The sequence below is a fragment of the Gallus gallus genome, chromosome 3, assembly GCF_016699485.2.
Source record: "Gallus gallus isolate bGalGal1 chromosome 3, bGalGal1.mat.broiler.GRCg7b, whole genome shotgun sequence".
Classification (NCBI taxonomy): domain Eukaryota; kingdom Metazoa; phylum Chordata; class Aves; order Galliformes; family Phasianidae; genus Gallus; species Gallus gallus.
Window position 1 is genome coordinate 59,405,706 of NC_052534.1, and position 21,176 is coordinate 59,426,881.

General features: G+C 41.5%; 2 protein-coding genes across 11 annotated transcripts in view; both read right to left on the reverse strand.

Moving 5' to 3' along the window:
• Window positions 1–49: 49 nt before the first annotated feature.
• On the reverse strand, window positions 50–6,854 carry HINT3 (histidine triad nucleotide binding protein 3). Its single transcript, XM_001232865.7, has 5 exons — window positions 6,686–6,854; window positions 5,715–5,832; window positions 4,538–4,607; window positions 3,373–3,499; window positions 50–1,837 (listed from the first exon to the last, which is right to left on the reverse strand). The coding sequence occupies exons 1-5, from the start codon at window positions 6,824–6,826 to the stop codon at window positions 1,790–1,792; spliced, it is 504 nt and encodes a 167-aa protein (XP_001232866.1). The 5' UTR covers window positions 6,827–6,854; the 3' UTR covers window positions 50–1,789.
• Window positions 6,855–8,360: 1,506 nt separating this feature from the next.
• NCOA7 (nuclear receptor coactivator 7) overlaps window positions 8,361–21,176 on the reverse strand; it is an 85,510-nt gene continuing 72,694 nt past the window's right edge. For 9 of the 10 annotated variants that reach the window (XM_040697145.2, XM_040697146.2, NM_001012878.3 and 6 more), the window contains 6 exons: window positions 18,416–18,563; window positions 13,934–14,062; window positions 13,664–13,816; window positions 13,082–13,177; window positions 12,305–12,378; window positions 8,361–10,657 (listed from right to left, as the gene is read on the reverse strand). In XM_040697145.2, coding sequence (XP_040553079.1) covers window positions 10,522–10,657; window positions 12,305–12,378; window positions 13,082–13,177; window positions 13,664–13,816; window positions 13,934–14,062; window positions 18,416–18,563 — 736 coding nt within the window. In that variant the 3' untranslated portion in view covers window positions 8,361–10,521. Of the gene's footprint in view, window positions 10,658–12,304; window positions 12,379–13,081; window positions 13,178–13,663; window positions 13,817–13,933; window positions 14,063–16,916; window positions 17,081–18,415; window positions 18,564–21,176 lie in introns of those variants that run through there. The other variant, XM_040697147.2, reaches the window with a different exon arrangement.

A 21,176-nucleotide genomic window follows, 5' to 3' on the forward strand; every position in this document is an offset into this window, starting at 1 on the left:
GCAGGAGTGAGGAGGGATCGCACCCCTGTATGGTTGGATCATTCCAAGATTAGCATTTGTTCAGTTTATTTATCCTTTTTGACAGCAGTTCATGTTGGTTCTTTAAATATTACATATCACAGTTAAGTACAGTTACACAGATTAATTAGAAATCAGGACACACAGTATTAACTCTTCAAAAATCTTAACGTTCAGGTATTTCATGAAGTTAGGAGCCCACTCAAGCCTCCCAATCTATTGCACAGAACTGATCAAAGTTCAGTGGGTTTAATTCACGCTCTTCACAGCTAATATTACAAATTAAAACCACAAAGTACTACAAATTACATGAGTGCCCACTAATAAGAATAACAAGACATTGGGAATGAGGTCTTCAGAAAAGACTAATATTAACTCTTCTGGGTAGAAAACATTTGTTTAGAAGAGTGTCTACCTTCTGACTGATGATGTACAGTCTACTGTAATACACTGACCACTAAGGCAACAGGTGCTGGATCAGTGGAAAACACTGAGAAGGTTATATTCAGGGAATCTTGCAGGTGCAACAGACCATCACCACCTCAGCCGTATCTCAGTGCAACAGCCAAGGGCACTTGGTTAGTTAGGCACCAAGAGATAACAGATTGTGAACAAAGAAAATCTACTCCACGTTTACTGGAGTTAAACTTTCTGAAGAGTCTGCCTTAACATGGTATTGAAAAACAGAGCGCTAATGCTGCTGATTGGAGTCATGCAGTGAGGGCAAGCGTTCAGCAGATTCCATAAGCAATTCAGAACACAATCCCTACATGTTCTGCTTTTGGGCTGAGCCCCCGCTACTCCAAATTCAGATCAGACTGCTGTTATGCAAGCCTGCTACAAACTCACTGTAATGAAGACCCATTTGTTTTGTGACCTCATTTAGAAATCAAATCTAACCAAGGCATTATTAATCTCCAAGTGACTTCCAGTGAGAACATTATCAGAATAATCTCAAAACCTGCTTGCTTTTTTTTTTTTATTTCTTCTACCACGATGCAGAAGAGCAGTGCTTTAAAAATCAATTCTGAACTCTTCACATATTTGTAAACATACAATAACTAATTAAAAATACTGTGCATGTGAGAGGGGAACAATCTTCAGGTCCAACAGACAACCACTTATACATCCAAGTAGAAGACATTCTATGGTTTAGCACTATCACATCTTGGGCACATACTGTTAACATTTACTACATCACTGCCATGCAAGTAAGATGAGCAATATATGAAAGTGGTTTAGCACCAGAAGAGTTAGTAGTGTACTTTCAGCAAGGTACCTACTACTAACCAGGCATAGGTAATATATCATACAAGAACAGATGGAAACTGAAAATACTTTAAATGTTCCCTGCAATTCCAGAGTGATGCATCTTTAAAATAAGAGCTGGATTCCACAGCAAATATTACCTTTGGTACCATGTGCATGCTGTTACTACCAACCTGTTTCCTTAGAGTGCATTCTGCTGCTATACCCCACATTCTACTGGAAAAAGTTGTCTACATATGTGTATATATTATGTATGCATATATATGTATACACATATATAAAATCATAATTAAAATACATTTCCTTATTGTCAGAGAAATATGCAGACTTCTGAAGAACCCAAATGTGAGAATTAGGTTGACAGCTCTACGTTCAGTATTTCCTCATAAGGAACTAAGCCTTTTCTTATCCTGGTATATAATTGGCAACAAACTGTGCAACCTTAAATCAGAGTTCAAAGACAAAGAACAAAATGGCTAATGACACAAGGCTAAGAGTGCTCTCAGCTGGCAGCATGTTCAGTTTGCAGTCGCTCAATCAGTTGCTCAGCCTATGAAAGAGAGAACACAACACATTAACTATGCAGCAGGTCGTCAGTTGGCTGAAAAGTCCACTTCAAAAATAGTAACAGCATGACACTGACAGACACAGCATATATTTATCATTCTTACGGATAAAGCATACAAAGAAGTAAAATACCACGACTGTTTTAAACAGCTGACATTGTCGTGTTTTCACTAAACTCCCACTGGGTGATGAGAAAAGGGAAAAAAAAACAACGATGAAAGTTGGAGGATGGTACAGCAAAGTAATCATGGTTAAAGTATCACGTTTTAAGGACCTGGGAAGACAGTGCCCAGAACAACCAAGCTACGAGAACTGGAATTCCTTGGGACACTCTCCAGAACAGCATCTTGTGGCCTCTTCACACCTCACAACTGCACTGCAGTCATACACATTACTGAGTGATGGAGAGCATTTGTGTGCTATTCGTGTCATAGATACAATAGAATCTATTCAGAATACATAGATACTATAGAAATATATTCATTCTTTGGTTGTGTCACTAGGTCCATACACGCTTTTTCTCATCATATGGCTATTCATGCATCTACCACATAGCTGCAACCGTTACATTTTGTATGTATTTGCATTGGATAGAACTAAAAAAACCCTGACAATTCAGGAACATTTTCCAACTTGACAACTGGGCAAACTATCTCTTGAATTGCATCCACACTGGATAACCAAACCTGGTATGGAGATCTCTGAGCTAATCCAAAATAGTAAGTAGTATAACTAGACAAGCCATGGATTTTTTTTTTTCCCTCTATGGTGCTCTGCTACACAGCAGATAGACCTGCTTCATTCAAGATAGGTGAGATCTCCAACAAGCTTCCACCACAAAGAAGCTGAGTTTTTCCTCTTATAGAGGCTGCCATAATCATCTCTAGCAGAGACTTTTTTCAGCATCTTTGCCTTGGGGTTGCCCAGTGACACCAGGATGCTGGAGCTACACTGCATGGATAGGTCCTCTTCTGAGGAGAGAGGTTTTCAAGCAGTGATTGGCAGCGCCAATTCAATCTCATTGCTAATCTCTACAGACAGTAAACATTACAAACAATGCTTCTGTACAGCAAATACTTGTTTCAGTCTAAGGGTGGCAAGATGAACAAAAAACATATGAACTGATAAAAGCAACCATTAGGTGGCCATATTTTTCATCTAAATTGGGTATGTGTTATACATGTCTTCGTTTAACCATCACATTCTAATAAATCTTTTCATATCAAAGAACAAATACTTACAAAGTCTAGTCAGAAGCAAATCACATCAACCTAAGCTACACATTAAATCCAGAACTACTGCATTGTTTGCTGTTAATGTTAGTCACCCTATTTCCCTGTGTAAGTGTAAACAGTATTAAATTTTACCCATTGCCTTTTCTCAAATGGGTAATGCAAAATACAATGAATAGTTATAGTAATGATAAAAATAATTGCTCAAAGGATATTCTAGATGTTAGAAAGACATCACATATTCAGCTTGCAATTGAAAACCTCTAAAGAACCTCATTACACTTACTGTGATAAACCAGTAGGAGTTGATTCTGTAAATCAGTCTGGATAAGAATCCTAGCTGACTTGCCGGGGCCAAGACGTGCAGATGCAAGTGGGATATTGAGCAGAATGGAGGCCAGTGAAAACCCATTCTTCAGAAAGGGAAAACAAGTTAAAAACACCGGTGATGTTAATACAGGAAGTGGAACATCTTCCGTTCGAGATCAACCGAATAAAGAAATTTACCCATAACATTTTCCTTTCACATTGCATGAAAAATAATTTGTCCTTTCCTTTCAACGTGCTCTGATGCAAACCTTTCAAAGGACCATCAACCACTTACTTCACATCTCTCTATCCAGCACACTGTGCTAAAACGAGGGTTAAAAACCAGGAATATTCCTTAGATGCATTACATGTATTCTTCACCTGGAATGTTAACTATCACCACATTAATGTAGTTTCTACCTATTTTAAGCAGGAAGACCCATCTCCCTACACTCTACCCTATTTAAATTATGTCACAACTTGCTTCATGTTGGCTACCAAACACACTGACTTAAACTAAATGAATGCACATATAACTCTGAAATACAGTGCAGTGCCCTGGTGAAAGTGACAAAATCTATCTTTCCCAGAATCCACCACTGGAGTCAACGTTCAGCGCATGACTGAAGAGCAGCCTTTTAGGTAAGCTGTGTGAATTGGCATCCCTATTCCACAATGTATTCAAGAAAGAATCTCAAAGTTGGAATGCAATCTACACTGGAAACTTATCAGAAAAAAAAGTGTTTATATTCATTGCCAGGACATGGGACTGGACAAGTCACCTCGTAAGTCAAGGCAAACCCAATAAATCTTAATGGCTTCAAGCTGCACCAGGGAAGATTCAGGCTGGACGTTAGGAAATACTACTTCTCTGAAAGGGTGGTCAGGCACTGGAATGGGCTGCCCAGAGAGGTGGTGGAGTCACCGAGCCTGGTGGTGTTCAAAGAGCATTTGGATGTTGTGTTGAGGGACATGGTTTAGCGAGAACCATTGGTGATGGGCGAATGGTTGGACTGGACGATCCTGTGGGTCTTTTCCAACCTTAGAGATTCTATGATTCTATGAACTGTAACACCATATCTAAAACAGCATTTTGAAAAGTCAAGAACATACTAATTAACACAGAAGGCTCACGTACATACCTTATATCATTCAAGTCACTAAAATTATTTTTCTGGAGAACAGATTTTCCAACTTCCATCATTCTTTTCACTATTAAATACAAATGAATGTCACTTACTGCTTAGTTTAAATAATATTTTACACATCATATGACTTTAGAATCAAATAGTTTGAAGCAGGAGTTCTTAAGAAACAAAACCTTTGAATATGAACTTCAACAATGATTACATTGAGATCAGAAGCTTATGTTTGCTTTATTCAAAGTATAAACACTGTAACTGCTCATAATAAAACAGATTGTCAAAACATTGCAGTGCAAAGTTTGACGTTACTACTGTAATCAGTCACTACTGTTACTGATTTCCACACTAATGACACGTATAGGTTATGGTTTGCTGATCTCATATTATGTCTCTACGCAGCAACAGGACATTGACCTCTATGTCCTTTGTAGCCTGGCATTAGAAAGCTTCAGATGAAACAAAAATTAAAGATAAAGTACAATAAACCAACATCCCTACTTATTTCTAAGACAAAGTTTTCATTACTGTAAAAGAGAAGTAACTCTAAGGCAAAAACTTCCAAGCCAAAAGCATAATAACTGCCTTGAAGCAAAACACACAGAAGTTGCTTCTGAAGAAAACCCCAACATTTAGAAGACAAATAGGATCATTCAAAATTTGCACCACACGACTACAGTGCTCCTCTTGCAGCACCTGTCATTTTCCCCAAAGCAGAATCCGTTCATGCATTTATGTATGTAATTTTTCCTGTTACTCAATTCACTTAGCTAGGCATTGTTTCTTGCAGAACAACTACATCTGGAATGATGTTTTAACAACAACAGTAAAAAAATCAAGCATGCAGACAACACAACACAGCTTCAATATTTTATGATCTTGTCTTTTAAAAAGATATCTAGCTTCATTGGAACATTGAAACGCCTATACTTCATGCAAACAAAAAGAGATTTCCTGCATTACTACAACATTACTCTAGAATAGCACAAAAAACACAATGGAGTTTTCCAGCAAGAGTAACTCCCTATCCAGCTCACTCACATCACACGCTTCAGTGTTTTACAACCACAGACAAATGATGTCCAAGGCTGTAATTTACTTGGCAGCACGCTATGTAAGACTGTGAAAAACTATTTGCCCCAGATCTAAGCAGGCTAACACATGTTTACAGCCTTACCTATGGGTACGTGCTCTGACTTCAGTGTTTTGCAGTTTCCCATGTGCTCTACCGGCACCACCAGGTAGTGGTGAGGGGCACCAGGCCTGATATCTCTAAAGCAAACGAGGTCTTCGTACTGCATAGGAATACAAACACGTTACATGATTGGGATGAGGACAGTGAAAAACAGCAGGTAATAGAGTTGGTATTCCCCTATATACCCCCTATATACCAGTTTGATATTACTTGGTATTGTATTTGAATCAACAAGCAAAAATATCAAGACTAAAGCTTATTTTCTTCTGTCACTACGCTGAAGCAAGCTGCCTTGGAGTCTGCCTACTGAAGCAGTTGTGCACAGTCTTGTTTCCTCAGCTGACATTCTGCAGCCAGAACTCCTCAGTATCTAACAGCACATGTTCTGTGACTGCCGTTAGACTTTTAGCTATTGTACAATACGACAAGATATTTTCTTTTTTTCTGAGGAATGCCTCATTGCTGCCTCCATAAAAGAACAGACAACCGCTATGTCTACACGGCAACCCCAGAGCTGGGATCCCTAAGGTGACACCCTTCCTTAGCTGGAAATAAAGACACCACCTTCCGCAGCGAGGGAACAGGGATCAGATGGCTTATATACACCCAGGATTTCAGGGTTTGATCTGTAGTTCTCCTAAGTTAACCCCCTCGGTGCCCCCTCTGTTCCCTGAGGGCTGCCACCCCAGCTCAGCCAGGACCGGCACCACAGCTCCGCTTCCGCACGGCCGCCTCACGCCACAGCCCGGCCCTGCGGACCGACGGGCTCGCGTCCGTCCCACCAACCCACCCCACCGCGGGGAGCGGGCGGCCCTCCGCTCCGCTCGGAGTTCCGCCGGGCACCCCGCCGGTCAGCAGGCCGCGGCGCGGGGCAGCAGGCTGCCAAGGACAACGAGGGCGGTGGCGGTGGCGGCAGCAGCGACCCTCCCTCCGGCGGGGCCGCCCCTACCCACCTGGCAAGGCAGCAGCGCTGTGCCCGGCTCCTCCCGGCGGGCGATCCTGCAAAACACGCACTTGCCGTCGTAGCCGCCGCTCGCGGCCAGAAGCTGTTCGCCCCCCGGGCCGGCGGCGGCCGCGGCCTCCTCGCCCGCCATCGCCCCTCGCCCAGGCAGGCACCGCCCCGCTACCGGCCGCGGGCCCACCCGCCCTCACGTGCTCGCGGCGTGCGCCAATGGCGGCTCTGCAGCGCGCGCGGGGCCCGGCCTCGTCCGCGCCCCCGCCAGGCGGGGAGGGCTGCAGCGAGTGAGCGTTCGGCGTTCAGCCGGAGTCTGACAGGGGGCGGCCTTAGGCTCGTGCCTGGCAGCCGCGGGTCACTGTAGCCACGTAAAGCGCTCGATTCGGTCGAGGCTCTGAAGCAAACCACCGCCTCTGTTCAGCGTAAGTTTTCTGTGGAAAAAGCACAACCTGGAAATAAAATAAAGTAAACGCACTCTGACCTCGTTTAAATCAAAGCTGAAAGATGCTGTTTCTCAATGGCAGTTAACCTTTGGCTTTAGAAACGTTTTCTCAGCTTGCTCGCGCTGTCCTGCAGGCCTCAGCCTGGGCTTAGAGGCCAGGAGGTACCACATTTAGAATCACACAGTCATTAAGGTTGGAAAAGACCTCTAAGATCAATAAGTGTGACCGTTTGCCTACCACCAATATAGCCCATTAAACCGTGTCCCTTAGTACTACATCTATCCTTAGATACCCTCAGGCATGGTGACTCCACCACCATCCTGGGCAGTCTGTTCCAATGCCGATCTACTCTTTCTGAGAAGAAATTCATCCTAATATCCAACCTGAATGCTCCCTGGCACAACTTGAGGCGTTCCCTCTCATCCTATTGCTGTTACCTGGGAGAAGAGGCCGACCTCCACTTTGCCACAGCCACCTTTCAGGTTGTCGTAGAGAGGGAGGCCTCCAGGATCCCTACATCTTAAGGTTTACATGTGAAGATGATGTGGGAAAGAGCTGTGTTTTACCTGGCTCTAAAGCCAGCTTTGCACAAAAAGTCCAGTGCAGGAACTGCAAACAAGCACCAACCACCAGTGCCTCATAGGGCACTTAGCAGCCCTACTGCAAACTAGCATTTCTATACAGCCCCAAATAAAAAACTCTTATCCCCTGAGGTATATACATGCTCCATGTTACAAAAACAAGCTCCTTCTAAAATAGTTATGGCTATAAGAGCAAAATTACTAGTGACTATAATTTTCCTCTTAACTTATATAAAAACTCTTACAACCATTGCACTCAAGGTAAGGTTCAAAGAAATGTTCAAAAGCATATTTGCTATACTGATACATAAAATCATAGACTCATTGAATAGCCTAAGTTGAAAAGGACCACAATGATCATCGAGTTCCAACCCCCCTGCTATGTGCAGGGTTGCCAACCACCAGACCAGGATGCCCAGAGCCACATCCAGCCTGGCCTTCTTTACCTACTAAATGCATACATTGATAAAGCTGAGAACCAAGTGCTTTTAGGTGATTTTTTGCTTTTGTCTCACTTGGAAACTAAAATACACAAGCACTTCAGCAATATGAAGATGGTCCACACAAAAATGATGCTCACAAGCCATATCCTTTCAGTTTAAAAATGTACTAAAAGCTGTGAGTAAAGAAGAAAAGGATCTGCACCAAGTTTCTGAATGCATAAATTCCTTTATTGAAAATATTGTGATAGCACTGCATTACATATATTCAATATTCATAGTTTCAAGGGTCACAGAATTTGATTGAACAACACTGTTTGAATATAGAACACAGCGTTTAGATATGCTCTGACAAGTATAATATCATGAACTAAGTTGTAGGTAGCAATGGTGAAACGTGTGTAAAATGTTGAACTTGGCTTTGGGGTTGTAGATTTTTTTGAACTACTAAGTGATCTGCCACCATCAGAAGAGCAAACGGTACTACATATTCCTGCTGCCTTCAAAGCATTATGCTATTAGCAACCTGAAAAACACTTCACAGCATTACCAATAAGTCTATGGCTGTAGTAGGCCGCGTAGATGGGAAGTGTGAGAAGCTTACGTGCAGCACATTACAGACTTACCGTGTACAGCATTGGTGTTAGATTGTGAACTTTATGTGCAGGATTAAGATTTATTAATGCTTTTGAAAGAAAATAATTTGGCTTCTCGTTTTATTATGAATATTATATTAAAAATGGGAAGAGCAGTAACTAAATTAAGTTGTACTCCTCAATAATATTCCAAAACTAGATTACACTGTTTAATGCATGGAAACACACCACCATTTCTAAAACCCGTCTTTCTCAGGACAATTCCACATGTAATACTAATGGCAGGACGGTGTTTGGTCAGAACGGGACGGTGTGAATAAAACCATAGGTTAACTGGAAAGCAAAATTCTTTAGAAAACAGTAAGGCTGGTGGGCTTCTGTCACACTTTTTCTACTTGCTGAAATTTTCGTAGCAGTGATCTGGTTAGAATTTAGCCGAATATTGTAACGTGGTCTTTTAGGTGTTGAGAAGGGAAATAGGAAAATCATCTGATTGACTATTTCATGAAAAAAAAAAAAAAAGCACAAAAACAAGGAAGAATATTTATTTGCCTGTCAAATCCTAAGCCAGCCTGTCGTTGCTTCAAGTCATAAGGAAGGAAATCATATTAATTGCTAAGAAAACAAATACTACGCTAAGATGACCTGACCTGTTAAGGAAACAGTATTCTTCTCCATATCTTCAGACTGTATGCTTTCCTTAACAAAGCAGTTATTCAGTATGTAAAGAAATGCTCAGAAAAAAAACACACTGGGTGGTTTGTTTTGAATCATTTGGTGGTGATACGGAAAACAATCATCTCTTAGAAACATCCCTCGTAAACAGTCAAGTAGCACTAGGACAGATGCTCAGAGCATGCTGTCCCAATTCTGCTGACTGCACCAGAGCTCCCAGAGTCTACACCAGGTGGCATCCTGCCCAGTGTCTCCACACAATGCCAAAATAATAATCCATTAACTCTGCTTCCACATTCCTGTTAATGAGAAGTGCTAACCACCTTTTCTCCCATCTCAGAGAAAACCAGAATTATGCACTCAAGTGTTTCTGCCAGAAAATAAACCCTCTTATTAGGGTTAAACGAAAACCATATCTCCTTTACAAAATAAAGACAAAAATTAACTTCAGAAATCAAATAAATTGATTCAAAATAAATGCCGATGCATAAGAAACCCACCTGAATAGCAATTATTTACCAAATTAAGATCTGAAATATTAAAAAGAAAAAAAAAAACCCTCACAGCTGATGCATTTACAAAAAAAGTCTGCTATACAATAACAATAAATAAGAAGAATTTAAAAACATGTTCCCTTAAGTGCTGTGTACACCTCCTTCTGATTCTTTCCCATGGCAAACGGTATGCTGTAGATTTTGGTGAAGTAACTCTTTATTTTTGGTTAGCATTTGTACGCTGAACATAAATACACATGGAATGTACAAGACAGATATAGTTTTCCCACAGTATTCTTTTTTTTTTTCACAGTTACAGAAAAAGTTTTCAATTTATACACCATCAATGTTTTCATAAGCGTCGTATCTTCAATGGAGGAGCGCTGAGGAAAGGAGTAAAAAAAACCTCTGATCGATCTGGTATTGTTCCATCTCCTTCTGCCTCTGAAAACCAGCTGTTGTTCCTTGGTTATTTTTTGCGTAGTCATGCTCTGGTATGACTTGAGGAAAAAACAAAAGCGTGTAACATTGCGAGGCAGCCTGCACCTTTTATTTAGCTTTTAAGTGCCTAATGGATCCAGTCCTTAAGGCAGTCAGTAAATACTTCATTCAAATGTCCATACTTCTACATCCTGTATTATGAAATCTTCTTTCTTAGATAAGATGTCATTATTGAAGGTGCTGCAGGAGTTGCTTCGTCCATGATACAAGTCTGCATCTAACCATAAGCCGAATCGTCCACTAAAAGAAAATACACATCAAATTTCAGGTTATATTTAACTGGAGGCTGTAGAGAAGCGATATGGAGAGAAGTAGGCAATTCTGAGAACAGATGGGATTGAACATGAAGGCTTAACCCTGGCAAAGCACTTGCAAATAAGCTTGCTTTTCATAGAATCATAGAATGGCCTGGGTTGAAAAAGACCACAATGATCATCTAGTTTCAACCTCCCTGCTATGTGCAGGGTCACCAACCACGAGAGCAGGCTGCCCAGAGCCACATCCAGCCTGGCCTTGAATGCCTCCAGGCACAGGGCATCCACAGCCTCCTTGGGCAACCTGTTCCAGTGCGTCACCACCCTCTGTGTGAAAAACTTCCTCCTAATATCTAACCTAAACCTCCCCTGTTCCAGTTTAAAACCATTCCCCCTTGTCCTATTACTATCCACCCTTGTAAACAGCCACTCTCCTTCCTGTTTATGTGCTCCCTTCAAGTATTGAAAGGCCACAGTGAGGTCTCCCTGGAGCCTTCTCTTCTCCAAGCTAAACAAGCCCAGTCCCCCTCAACCTTTATTCATAGGACAGGTGCTCCAGCCCTCTGATCATCTCTGTGGCCCTCCTCTGGACCCACTCCAAGAGCTCCACACCCCTCCTGTACTGGGGGCCCCAGGCCTGGATGCAGTACTCCAGATGGGGCCTCACAAGAGCTGAGTAGAGGGGCACAATCACCTCCCTCTCCCTGCTGGCCACCCCTTTTTTTAATGCAGCCCAGAACACAGTTGGCCTTCTGGGCTGCAAGTGCACGCTGCTGGCTCATGTCCAGCTTCTCGTCCACCAGGACCCCCATGTCCTTCTCCGCAGGGCTGCTCTCAAGGAGATCTTCCCCCAGTTTGTATAAGTACCTGGGATTGCCTCGACCCAAAAGGTGTGCAGGGTGCTGCACTTGTTTATACAGGCACATCACAGCAGAGCACAAGCATAAGTTTGCACATCCAGTATCTATACGCTTGGCTTCAGTGCCATCAGCTCCAGTTGCTGCTGGTGAGCAGCCTCCCAAATATGGCTGGAGTACAGCTGCTCCAGAGCACAGACAGCTGGGACCTTTCCCTGCTCTAGACATCGTCCCTTCCAGTTTAGGTGTTTATGCATCCCCAGTGCAAACCATGGTCAGATATTGCATGTGGCAGCCTGATGTCAGCTTCAGTTAGTTGCACAGTCTTAGCCCTTGATTTCATATGCACTGATTTCTGAAATTTAGGACCTGATTAAGCACTATCTGTATTCTAGCTCTACGGAGTAACAGAATAATGACAGTTTAAAAGGACCATGTGAGAAACACTAGATGTTGATGGCAAAACTGCCACTACAGATTATCTTCCAGCAGCAAACCTCTTCAGCAATGAGTATCTATCCCAAGCACCTGTTTTTTCTAACCTCCCCCACCCACTGAAGATTAATAGCAACTGATGTTGGGCAATCTTTACGTTATGGAAATTGCTCTAGGTCTGTAACAGAAATCAGATTGCTGAGATATCTGTCCTACACAGTTGACTAAAATTTCAGCAGATTCACTGATTCGGTTTTCTTGCAACTCCCGTGGGCCATAGCCTTTTTAAGAAAAAAAAAAGTTAGCTACACCATTTGAAAAAGAAGCAAACGTTCACTTACCCTCCACCTCCAAGCTCCAGAGAGGTCATGTCTCCATTGATGAAATAGGTATTCTCCCCGCTCCATTTGAATACCTGAGGGTGAAGGAGAACAAAGCTACTTGGACCACAAGGCTTCTAGTACTACAGAATTAGCAGGGAGTGACTCTTAGCAGGTATTTTTTGGTGTAGTCATATTTTATTTTTATTTTCTTTTTGATTGGCAAGAAGGAAGAGGCAACAGGTAGAAAGAAAAGGAGCAGCACATATTTAAAATCAGGAACAAGGCATCCTAGTCATTTTCACAATTCTGCTCGCATCTTTAAATCAACAGCCATTCTGAAAGGAAAAATGCCAATGCATTCAATATTGAAAAATACAAAAGCTATGGACATCAAGGGGTTTTCCAGTGGCATTTTTATCTCTAGTTTGATGTCATTGTGATCCTAAGTATGTGTGAAATTATGTCCTACTCTTGACATTCACTATCTTCCAAGGCGAGCCTTTGATAGTTTACTCGTTACTATTCCTTGCTTCCCTCCCTCAATTAACTTGAAACCCACTGCTTACCCTCACTTCAAATAATTATAGCCTTTTTTGCTTAAAGTGTTACACTGAGACAACTGATCAACTGTATTCACCAACAGCTGGCACATCTAAAATTACAGGGGACCTTAAAGATTATCTAGATCCAATCGACACCCCCCCAACCCAAAAATGCAGTCTCCATAAAGCTTTCTCATCAATGTTTCAAAAGTGGAATCCAAAAACCTTACATGAGGAAGAGAACACCACTTACCTTGAAATTTGGACTGAATGTGTAGAGGAATGTTTCACCAGTGCCATAGTAATGGTCACTAAACCTGAAGGGATGTGTAGCGTATGCTCCAAAAATCTGTCAGCATAAAAGGATTAAACTACTTTTGAGAACAGAGTAAAATTCAAGAGGAAAAAAAAACAAAAAACATTTTTCAAAATACTTTTTGAGCTGGTGTTTTGTGTTAAAATACTGGTGAAATACACCAGCTGAGCAAGTATTCCTGCAAATCTTTTCTGTCTTTCAAAATAAAGCCATGTGGCAATAGGAGTGATGACTCCAGGAGCTGCTGAGTACTAAGCACACCACCACGAAGGTGTTATTTGCAACTTCCACGGCCAATGTTAGAAGGAGCACACATTGTAATTATGAAAATATGTTGTTTTATGTCTATTAGTGCTTATGTACTTTCCTGCCCATAAGTTAAACAGCAGAAAATATAAATAGAATAAAAGAAATCAGCAATGTTTTATCGTGATATGATATCACTTCACGGTATGATTAGCACTTCCTAATGACATGCTTATTTTCAGTCCAACCCCTGAGCAACAGATGCTCCCTTACCTGGTTGTCCATATCCTTGATGACAAGGAGAACTGGACTGTCCAGAGATGCCGATTTGCGGTACAGAGTCTTCAGGCTAGTCCCGTGCTCCAGAGTGCTGTACGCGAGCCGCCATGGGTAGCCCTGCACTCTTGCAGGCAAGCGCCGGGCAAGCTGGACAGCAAACAGGGATAAACAGTGAGGCGTTCAACCGGTTGCATCACAGGTAGCAGAACGCCCCACACTTAGCAGATCTAATAAGGAAACCAGATTTTTTTTTTCCAGTCATACCTGCTCTATGTGCATATTTTCCAGAAGTGCACTGTGATGCTTTAAGACAGGTAAAGCATCATCATCATCTTCTTCTCCATAGTAACTGCAAACACTCTTCCGCCGTTTTGCTTCTTCTACGGTAATGATCTGAAGCAAGAGAACGAGTGTCAAACTTAAAGCACAGCTCTTACACTGTCCGTCCTCTATGGAAGCAAATTCACTTAAAGCAATATACTCATCATCTGCCGTACCGCATGAAGCAAAACCACTGTATGGAATGGTTACATCAAAGCATAGGCAGCCCACTAATAGGGTATTTCTCAAATGGCAAGGGTCTGAGACAGCATGGATAGTGTGGTCCGAATGTCTTCACACCCCCATGGCCTTCCACTACTGTTGGGTCTTTGGAATTAATAAACACTGATGTGAGCAGGTGACATCATATGGTCGCTCTCAGACATGCATGGTCTGGAGTCAAAAGGTGAAAGCACGCTGACTTATTTCCATGTCATCCCACGCACAGCTTCACTTTATGGGAATCTAAAGGAGGTAGGCACAAGCTTCTTCATTTTCTCTCATGCAGTAAGGTTACTATATACTATTTTTATGGTATTATATACTATAATTAGTGTATTATTTTCTTAAGTGCTAATGCATAAGAACATGAAAAGGTTCAAAGCTTCACTTCTCTCTTCTAAAACAGCCTCTTTCTTCTGTGGGGTGTATGTGCGTGTGTGGCAGGGGAGGTGTTGTTCTGCTATTGATGTTTTTTGCTTTTGTATATGCAAATTCAAACAAACAATATAAGAAAACTACAAATGTGAATCAACTGAAATGGATTTTGCAGCTGTATCACGAATGAAACGCACTGAGTAAGAATTTGAGCATTCAGTTTATGCAGATTCTTGAAAATACTACCAGAAAAGACAACATATATATGACATATACATATTTATAACATTCTTGAATACAATCAAACTACTCTTTGAAGAACTTCTATTTATTCATTTTCTGAAGAATTTCTATGGAGAACATGCAATATTTTAAAAGGTGAGCCAATACTTATACTTCAAAGCCAAGTTTGAATTTGAATACTTGTCAAATGAAGCACAGACTTCTCTCCAGCAACTACAGGTAGGTCACACTTCCTTTTCTGATCAAGCTAAAGACAAAGTGAGAACGCAAGTCCGTATATTTAACACCCGTCTATAGAATGCTCAGCAACCTACAACGTGCCAAGAGAGATAGAGGACATGCTCTGAGCCACATGCAGCCTGGGCAGGCAATGGGAGCCAAAATGGGACGCAAGGCCGGAGGGAAGATGCAGACCCTTCAGTACCCCTCTGGGCATCTCAGGTGCAGTGCTCAGCCAGATGAGGTGAGAGGAGGCACGCTGAACACAGCAGCAGTGCTGTAGTTGGGTTTAGGGCTCTATGCCACCATGGCAAACAGGAAACAGCAGCAACGGCTTAGAGATAGGGCTGATGAGAAAGAAAAGGGGAAAGAAAGAGGCCCAGCTACAAAAAAACTAGGAAACTTTAAATCAACATCTTTCTACGAGCTTAATGCCACAGCTGCCATATCTCGGAAGAGCAACCTCAAAACGTTACTGCACAGCACTCTGCACAGCTTCCACACACCCTCCGACAAATACAGCTTCTGAATGTCTTCCACAGAATACACCGGTTGAGTTTGAACTTCCCCACACTTTCATAATTGCTGCTTCAACTCGCAGGAGCCATCAGCAGCCAAAAAACACCTGGAGGTCCTATACACGCCTGCCCCACAGGTAAGAAATTTACTAGACAGACTCCAGGTAGAGGTTTAGCCCCACCACAAACCGCAGAAGGAACTTTCCATAAAAACCAGGACTCGTGAGGAGTTCTCTCTGTGGAGGACTAAGCCCTAGCAATGCCAGTCATGCCAGCATCTCCAGTGGGACAGGAGCAAGGCCTCTGCTGCGCTCACTCCCATCCACAGGCACCTGGAGCAGTGCTGACAGCAGCACTCTGAGCAGGGAGCCAGGGAACTCATGCTCCAGCACCTGCAGTGGGGGATAGGGCAAAAATCCAGCCTCCTGGATGAATGCTCCGTGCCCCAGCAAAGCCAGGCAGTACAGATACTTCTGTCAGTGGTACTCGAAGAGCTGTGCAGCTGAATCCTGACCCTATGACCCTCAGAGGCATCCAGGCCTCGGTCTTCAGAGACTGGAGAGAATTCTGTGTTAGACATTTTTTCATGTGTCCGGTTCCAGTGAGGGTTTGAACTGCAAAATTAAACCAATTTAAAAATAAATAAATGAATGACACGAAACAACCCCCCCTCCTCCTCAAACTGTTAAAGGAAAATGGTCTTTCTGCTTTTATCTCTGCACTTTTTCTACCTCTTAAACGTTTTTCTTCCCTACCCAGGCCATCTTTATTATTATATATTTTTAAAACTGAATGAACACGTGTTTCATCTTAAAGCAGAAGTACCCGAACTCCTATTATAAATGTTATTCTTTAGGCTTTCCAGGAAGGGGGATAGGGGAGAAGTACCCAATAAATCAACCACGAGCAGGCATCTGTAGCAAAACACAACCAAACCTGCAGACATAGGCAACTGCAGAAAAACTACTAACACTGCAGTAAACTTCAAACCCACTCTAAAAACACCTTTACTGCAGATACCCACTTAGCCTACAAGTGCAGCTCTTTCTGCTGAATTGAAGCATATATTTGAAGAAACTTCAGTTTCAAAAATTGAAAAAACAAACCACTGAGATGTCAAATCAGTATTTACAGACCACACACAACCAAAAAGAAATGAAAAGAATCAACAGCTACAGAAACTGTATCTACAGCATTTTTCAGAGATGTTATGGGAAAGAGAAAACAAGCTACCTGAGGTGGAAGTACTCTGCTTTAAAAGTCACCTGAGAACAGAGTACTTTTTACTAGGACATAAGTAGTACTATATCAGATCCATGCTGTTTGAATAGGAACACAGTTGAACATACCTTCACAAAAGGTTCCTCCTGGTCAGGTTTGGCACAGTAAAGAATCTGAATATTCAGTGGCATCTTTTGCCTTTTCATCAGCTATTAATTTGCAGTATCTACTGTCCTTCAGTGCTCCAGTGGCAAGAGTTCCTGCCTACAAGCGTGACAGACAGCCTCTCCCCATGACACACTTTGATAACATCGCTTATATGCCTCTCCAGAATTGTAGTTTCTGTTTCCCCAGAAGGGAGAGCGATACTTTCACAATAGTCATGCCCAAATTTGGACTTTCAACGGATATTTCCTGGCAGACCTACTTTAAATTTGCAGAGTTTGGATATATTACAAACAAAAGAGACACACCTTAAAACTGTTTGCAGCTAATTCTTCTCCCAGTACATATCCAAACAAAACAACGTGAGGAGTTCCCAGCGTGGCTGGATCTTTCCCACCTCAGTTCTTTGGATCACCGGCCCTACTCCTTCCTTTTGGATTTGGGAAAATGCAAATGAAATCAGGCATAACATATAACTGCACTCAGCTCTGAGAAAAACAAGGACTGAAAACCTTTTTTTTTCCCCCTCATGCTGCAGTTCACAAAGCACCAGCATCATGAGGTAACAGAACTTTCAAAATAGAAAGTATTTACAATCAGGGATAATTTTGCTACATTTCAAAGGACAAGTTCCATTCCCCAGCTCTGCTTCTGAACATACTTAAATTTGAAAATAGCAATGTTTAAAAAACAGGGCAGTAGAATTATTTTTAGCAAGTGTAAGACAAATAATCACAACTAAGTGACTTCCCAGTCAGGAAATTGCCTATTTGTTAATTTATCACATATCATAATAGAACAAATGCTTCAGGATTCATAAATATAATTAGAAAAAAGCACGACAACTTATTTTCCTTAGGAACTAGTTTTGATATGCATGAGATGCAGATAATAAACACCATGTAGTTAAAACAGACTGCAAAAGTCCCTGGATGAACGAGTCAAAGTCTGAGTATAAAACCTATCCATCTTAGAACTACCATTTAAACTTCTACCTGCAACTACGAAGCAAAGATCTGTCCGGTATAACACTATCTCATGCTAATCCATTTCAATGAGCAGGTACGGAGTCTGTGCTGGTGCTCACAGGTACGTGTGCTTTGGGGAGAATTTATTAATAGTATATAAATACAATATAAATTTAGCAATGCTAACAACATACAGCTGTATAGTTTTGCAAAAGGCTAACATCACACAGCCAAAATACGTGCATAATATGTCCTGGTGGCAAATCAGAAAACTGTTCAGCTGTTTGCCTGCAGTTTCTGAGGAGAAAAGAAATACTGAAAGAAGATGAGTACACTTATGTGACCGCTGCAAGTCTTGAAAGAGTTCCTATGCAAAGCCGAAAACATTATAAAACGAAATGTAAAAGTTGTCAAAAGAGCAAGTGCTGAGACTCTTAACAGGGCATGCACAAATTGATACATAAATGGTTCATAAAGTGGCAGAAAGCACCCACCTCCCAGCTTTTAGTAGTGGGCTCACTGAAGAAGTTGTCTATCATGTCAAGCTCCTCCTTTTCTACCACAACAAAACCTTGCTCTTTGGCATCTTTCCCATATATTTCTGGTGACCACTGAACAAAAAACGTGTACAAGTGATCCACCCTGTAAACAGAAAAGGAAGAAACAACCGTTTTTCAGTGATCCACGAATATGGCAGTATCACGTAGTACAGAGATTTCACCTGGGGACAAAGAGGGGATAACCACATGCACCAGGTACTCACGCACTTCCACTCTCACACAACACACAGCAGCAGCTCCTTCCCCCCAGTAGCATGAAGTACTTCAAGGTTTCTCTGCTTTCCCTCCCTGTCATACATTTTTTCTCCTTTTGCTATACACACAAACAAAGCACTACAGAAAGACTAAGTGGCTTGTCTAGTCCCACCCAATTCATATTAAGGCCACCGTTTGGTGGCCTTAAACATGCTTCACAGAAGTTAAATCCAAGAGAAAGGAAGAAAAAGAAAAAAACCACCATCTCATTTCAATTAGTTTGACCTCCTAAGTAAAACAAGCCATTAAGCGTCACCAAAAAATTCTACATGGCGTTTATAGCTGCCCTCTAAAATTTACAGACTAATCACAGAAGAATTCTTCATCCTGTCACAATAATGAAAAGGAGCAGTTACCGACAGCTTTGTCAATGATATCAGCAGCACGAGTACATTTTCCTTAAAGAGATGTTGTTTGACAATAGCCATAACGAACAGAGGCAAAAAAATTATAACCAAATAATTTATTTAGTATAATCCTTTAATCCAGATAGCTCTGAAGATCAAAATTAAAATGAACATATGCAAAGCCAAGCAGGAATATGTTAGTGGACCCACTGTCCAAGAAACTGAACGCACAGCAGAAATCAAACGCTAATTAAAAAGGGCAGACAGACAGATAGTAAGTATTTAGGACAGTGGATCTTTCTTCAGTTATTCACCTGAGAGATTTCTCTGGCAATTCCTTGATCAATATAAAAGAATTAAAATCCTAGTGAATCCTAGATACCTTCACTTTATATCATGTTACTTGCACCTATAGTATATGCGAAATTATCTTAATATGAATAACCTTAAAATACCTGGATTCTTGCACTCTTGGATTCTGCTCATAAACATAATTCCACAGATTTTTACAACTAGGTCCATGTTTTTTGTTCTACATTTCTGCCCGTAAGAGCTACAGTCTGCTGTCAGTTGTAACTGCAGAAACCCGTAGTCCTAAAGTTGTTGTCTGTTCATGATAGTCACATTAACTCCTAGTTAAAGTAAAATATTTGTGGGGCTTGACTCACTCAGACCTCATGAAATTTGGCTCCAATTTCCACTACCCCCAGAAAGTATAAAATGTTGACTTTTCTGCTTCATGTCCCAATCGTGAAAAAGGAACAAATTAGTTTTTTCTCTTCTTTGCACATTCACAAAACATTTCTATAGTGTATGGCTACTAGATGACATAGTTGAATTTAAGTTTTTGTTATCAAAAGAATTGTATCTGTGAAACATTTTTAAAGGATACAACAACATACAGCTCTACCCATCACTACTTTCTATGGCATCAACAGCCTCCTGTTGCCACAAATAAGCAACAAAGCTACCATCAATATAAAGAGCTAAAAATTCAGCTGTTGTTCATAACTCTGCAGCAACACACGCAAATAAGAGAGAGATCAAGGTAGTAATGCACAATCAATCAGCTTTCAGGATCACTCTAGCCAATAATTGCTGGAAGAGGCTAAAGAGGGTCACACTCCACAGTGTTATGGGTTCCCCCTTCTACGTGAGAAGCCATGTGACTGCTTACAAGCTTGCATAGATGGAAAATTTGTGAACTGTGGAACATATTTCTGAAAGTTGCCTTGTCTAATTTTAGACAAGATCTTTCCCCCCTAATTGCATTTTTCCCACATCAATAGCTGACACAGTATGCCCCATTCCTCTCAGCTTGCTTCACAGATGCTTCAGAAAGAGCAGTACGATAATCTTCTCACTAACTAATTTGAGCTTTAATTGGAAGAGACTTTTAGCTCGAGCACTGTGTATTTTATGTGCAGTAGGCCTAGTCTGGAAAGCTAACCTGCTTAATTCCTACAAATTCCTACATAAGAACAATAAAACTAGAAGCTGCTGTTATCTGGCCAAGACCAATCTGAAAGTACTTTCATGTAGATGGGCAGAGGAGAGCAGTACGCTCCTCATCTCAGAAAGAGAACAAAATTAAGTTGTAGGGCACTCTTGGAGAACATCTCGTCTACCTTCTGCTCAAAGTAGAGCTAATTCCCAAGTTTGTGCAAGTTGCTCAGTCTTGTCCATCTGCAGCTTTGAAAACCTCCAACAGATTCCACAACCTCTCTGTGCAACTTCTTCCACATACAAACAATGTCATGTATTCTTTTTCCTCTTGCATCTAATCAGATTTCGCCCCGATGTATGCAGCATGTCATCTGCAAAGGGTCTGGATCAATCTTTTAAAAAAGAGAATAACAACTTCCCAACTGCTGCCAATGTTCTTCCATTATGTGGGCCAGCAAGAAGTAAAGCATTCATTACCTCAAAGAAAATATAGGCTCATTTACGTTGAGTTTGTTCTCAATTTCTTCATCTCCTTTTCTGTAGGACCGCTCCCCAGGCCATCTGTCCCCAGATTCTCAGAGAGGCTGTTCCACCCACAGCATATAACCTTGCATTTTGCCTTTTCTGAACTTCCTGACATTTCTGTC

Coding starts and splice junctions, on each gene's coding strand:
- HINT3 (XM_001232865.7), bottom strand. CDS start 6,826: ATGGCGGGCGAGGAGGCCGCGGCCGCCGCCGGCCCGGGGGGCGAACAG. Junction 4,608..5,714: donor GTCAGAGCACGTACCCATAG/GTAAGGCTGTAA, acceptor TGTATTTAATAG/TGAAAAGAATGATGGAAGTT. Junction 3,500..4,537: donor AGTGACTTGAATGATATAAG/GTATGTACGTGA, acceptor CCCTTTCTGAAG/AATGGGTTTTCACTGGCCTC.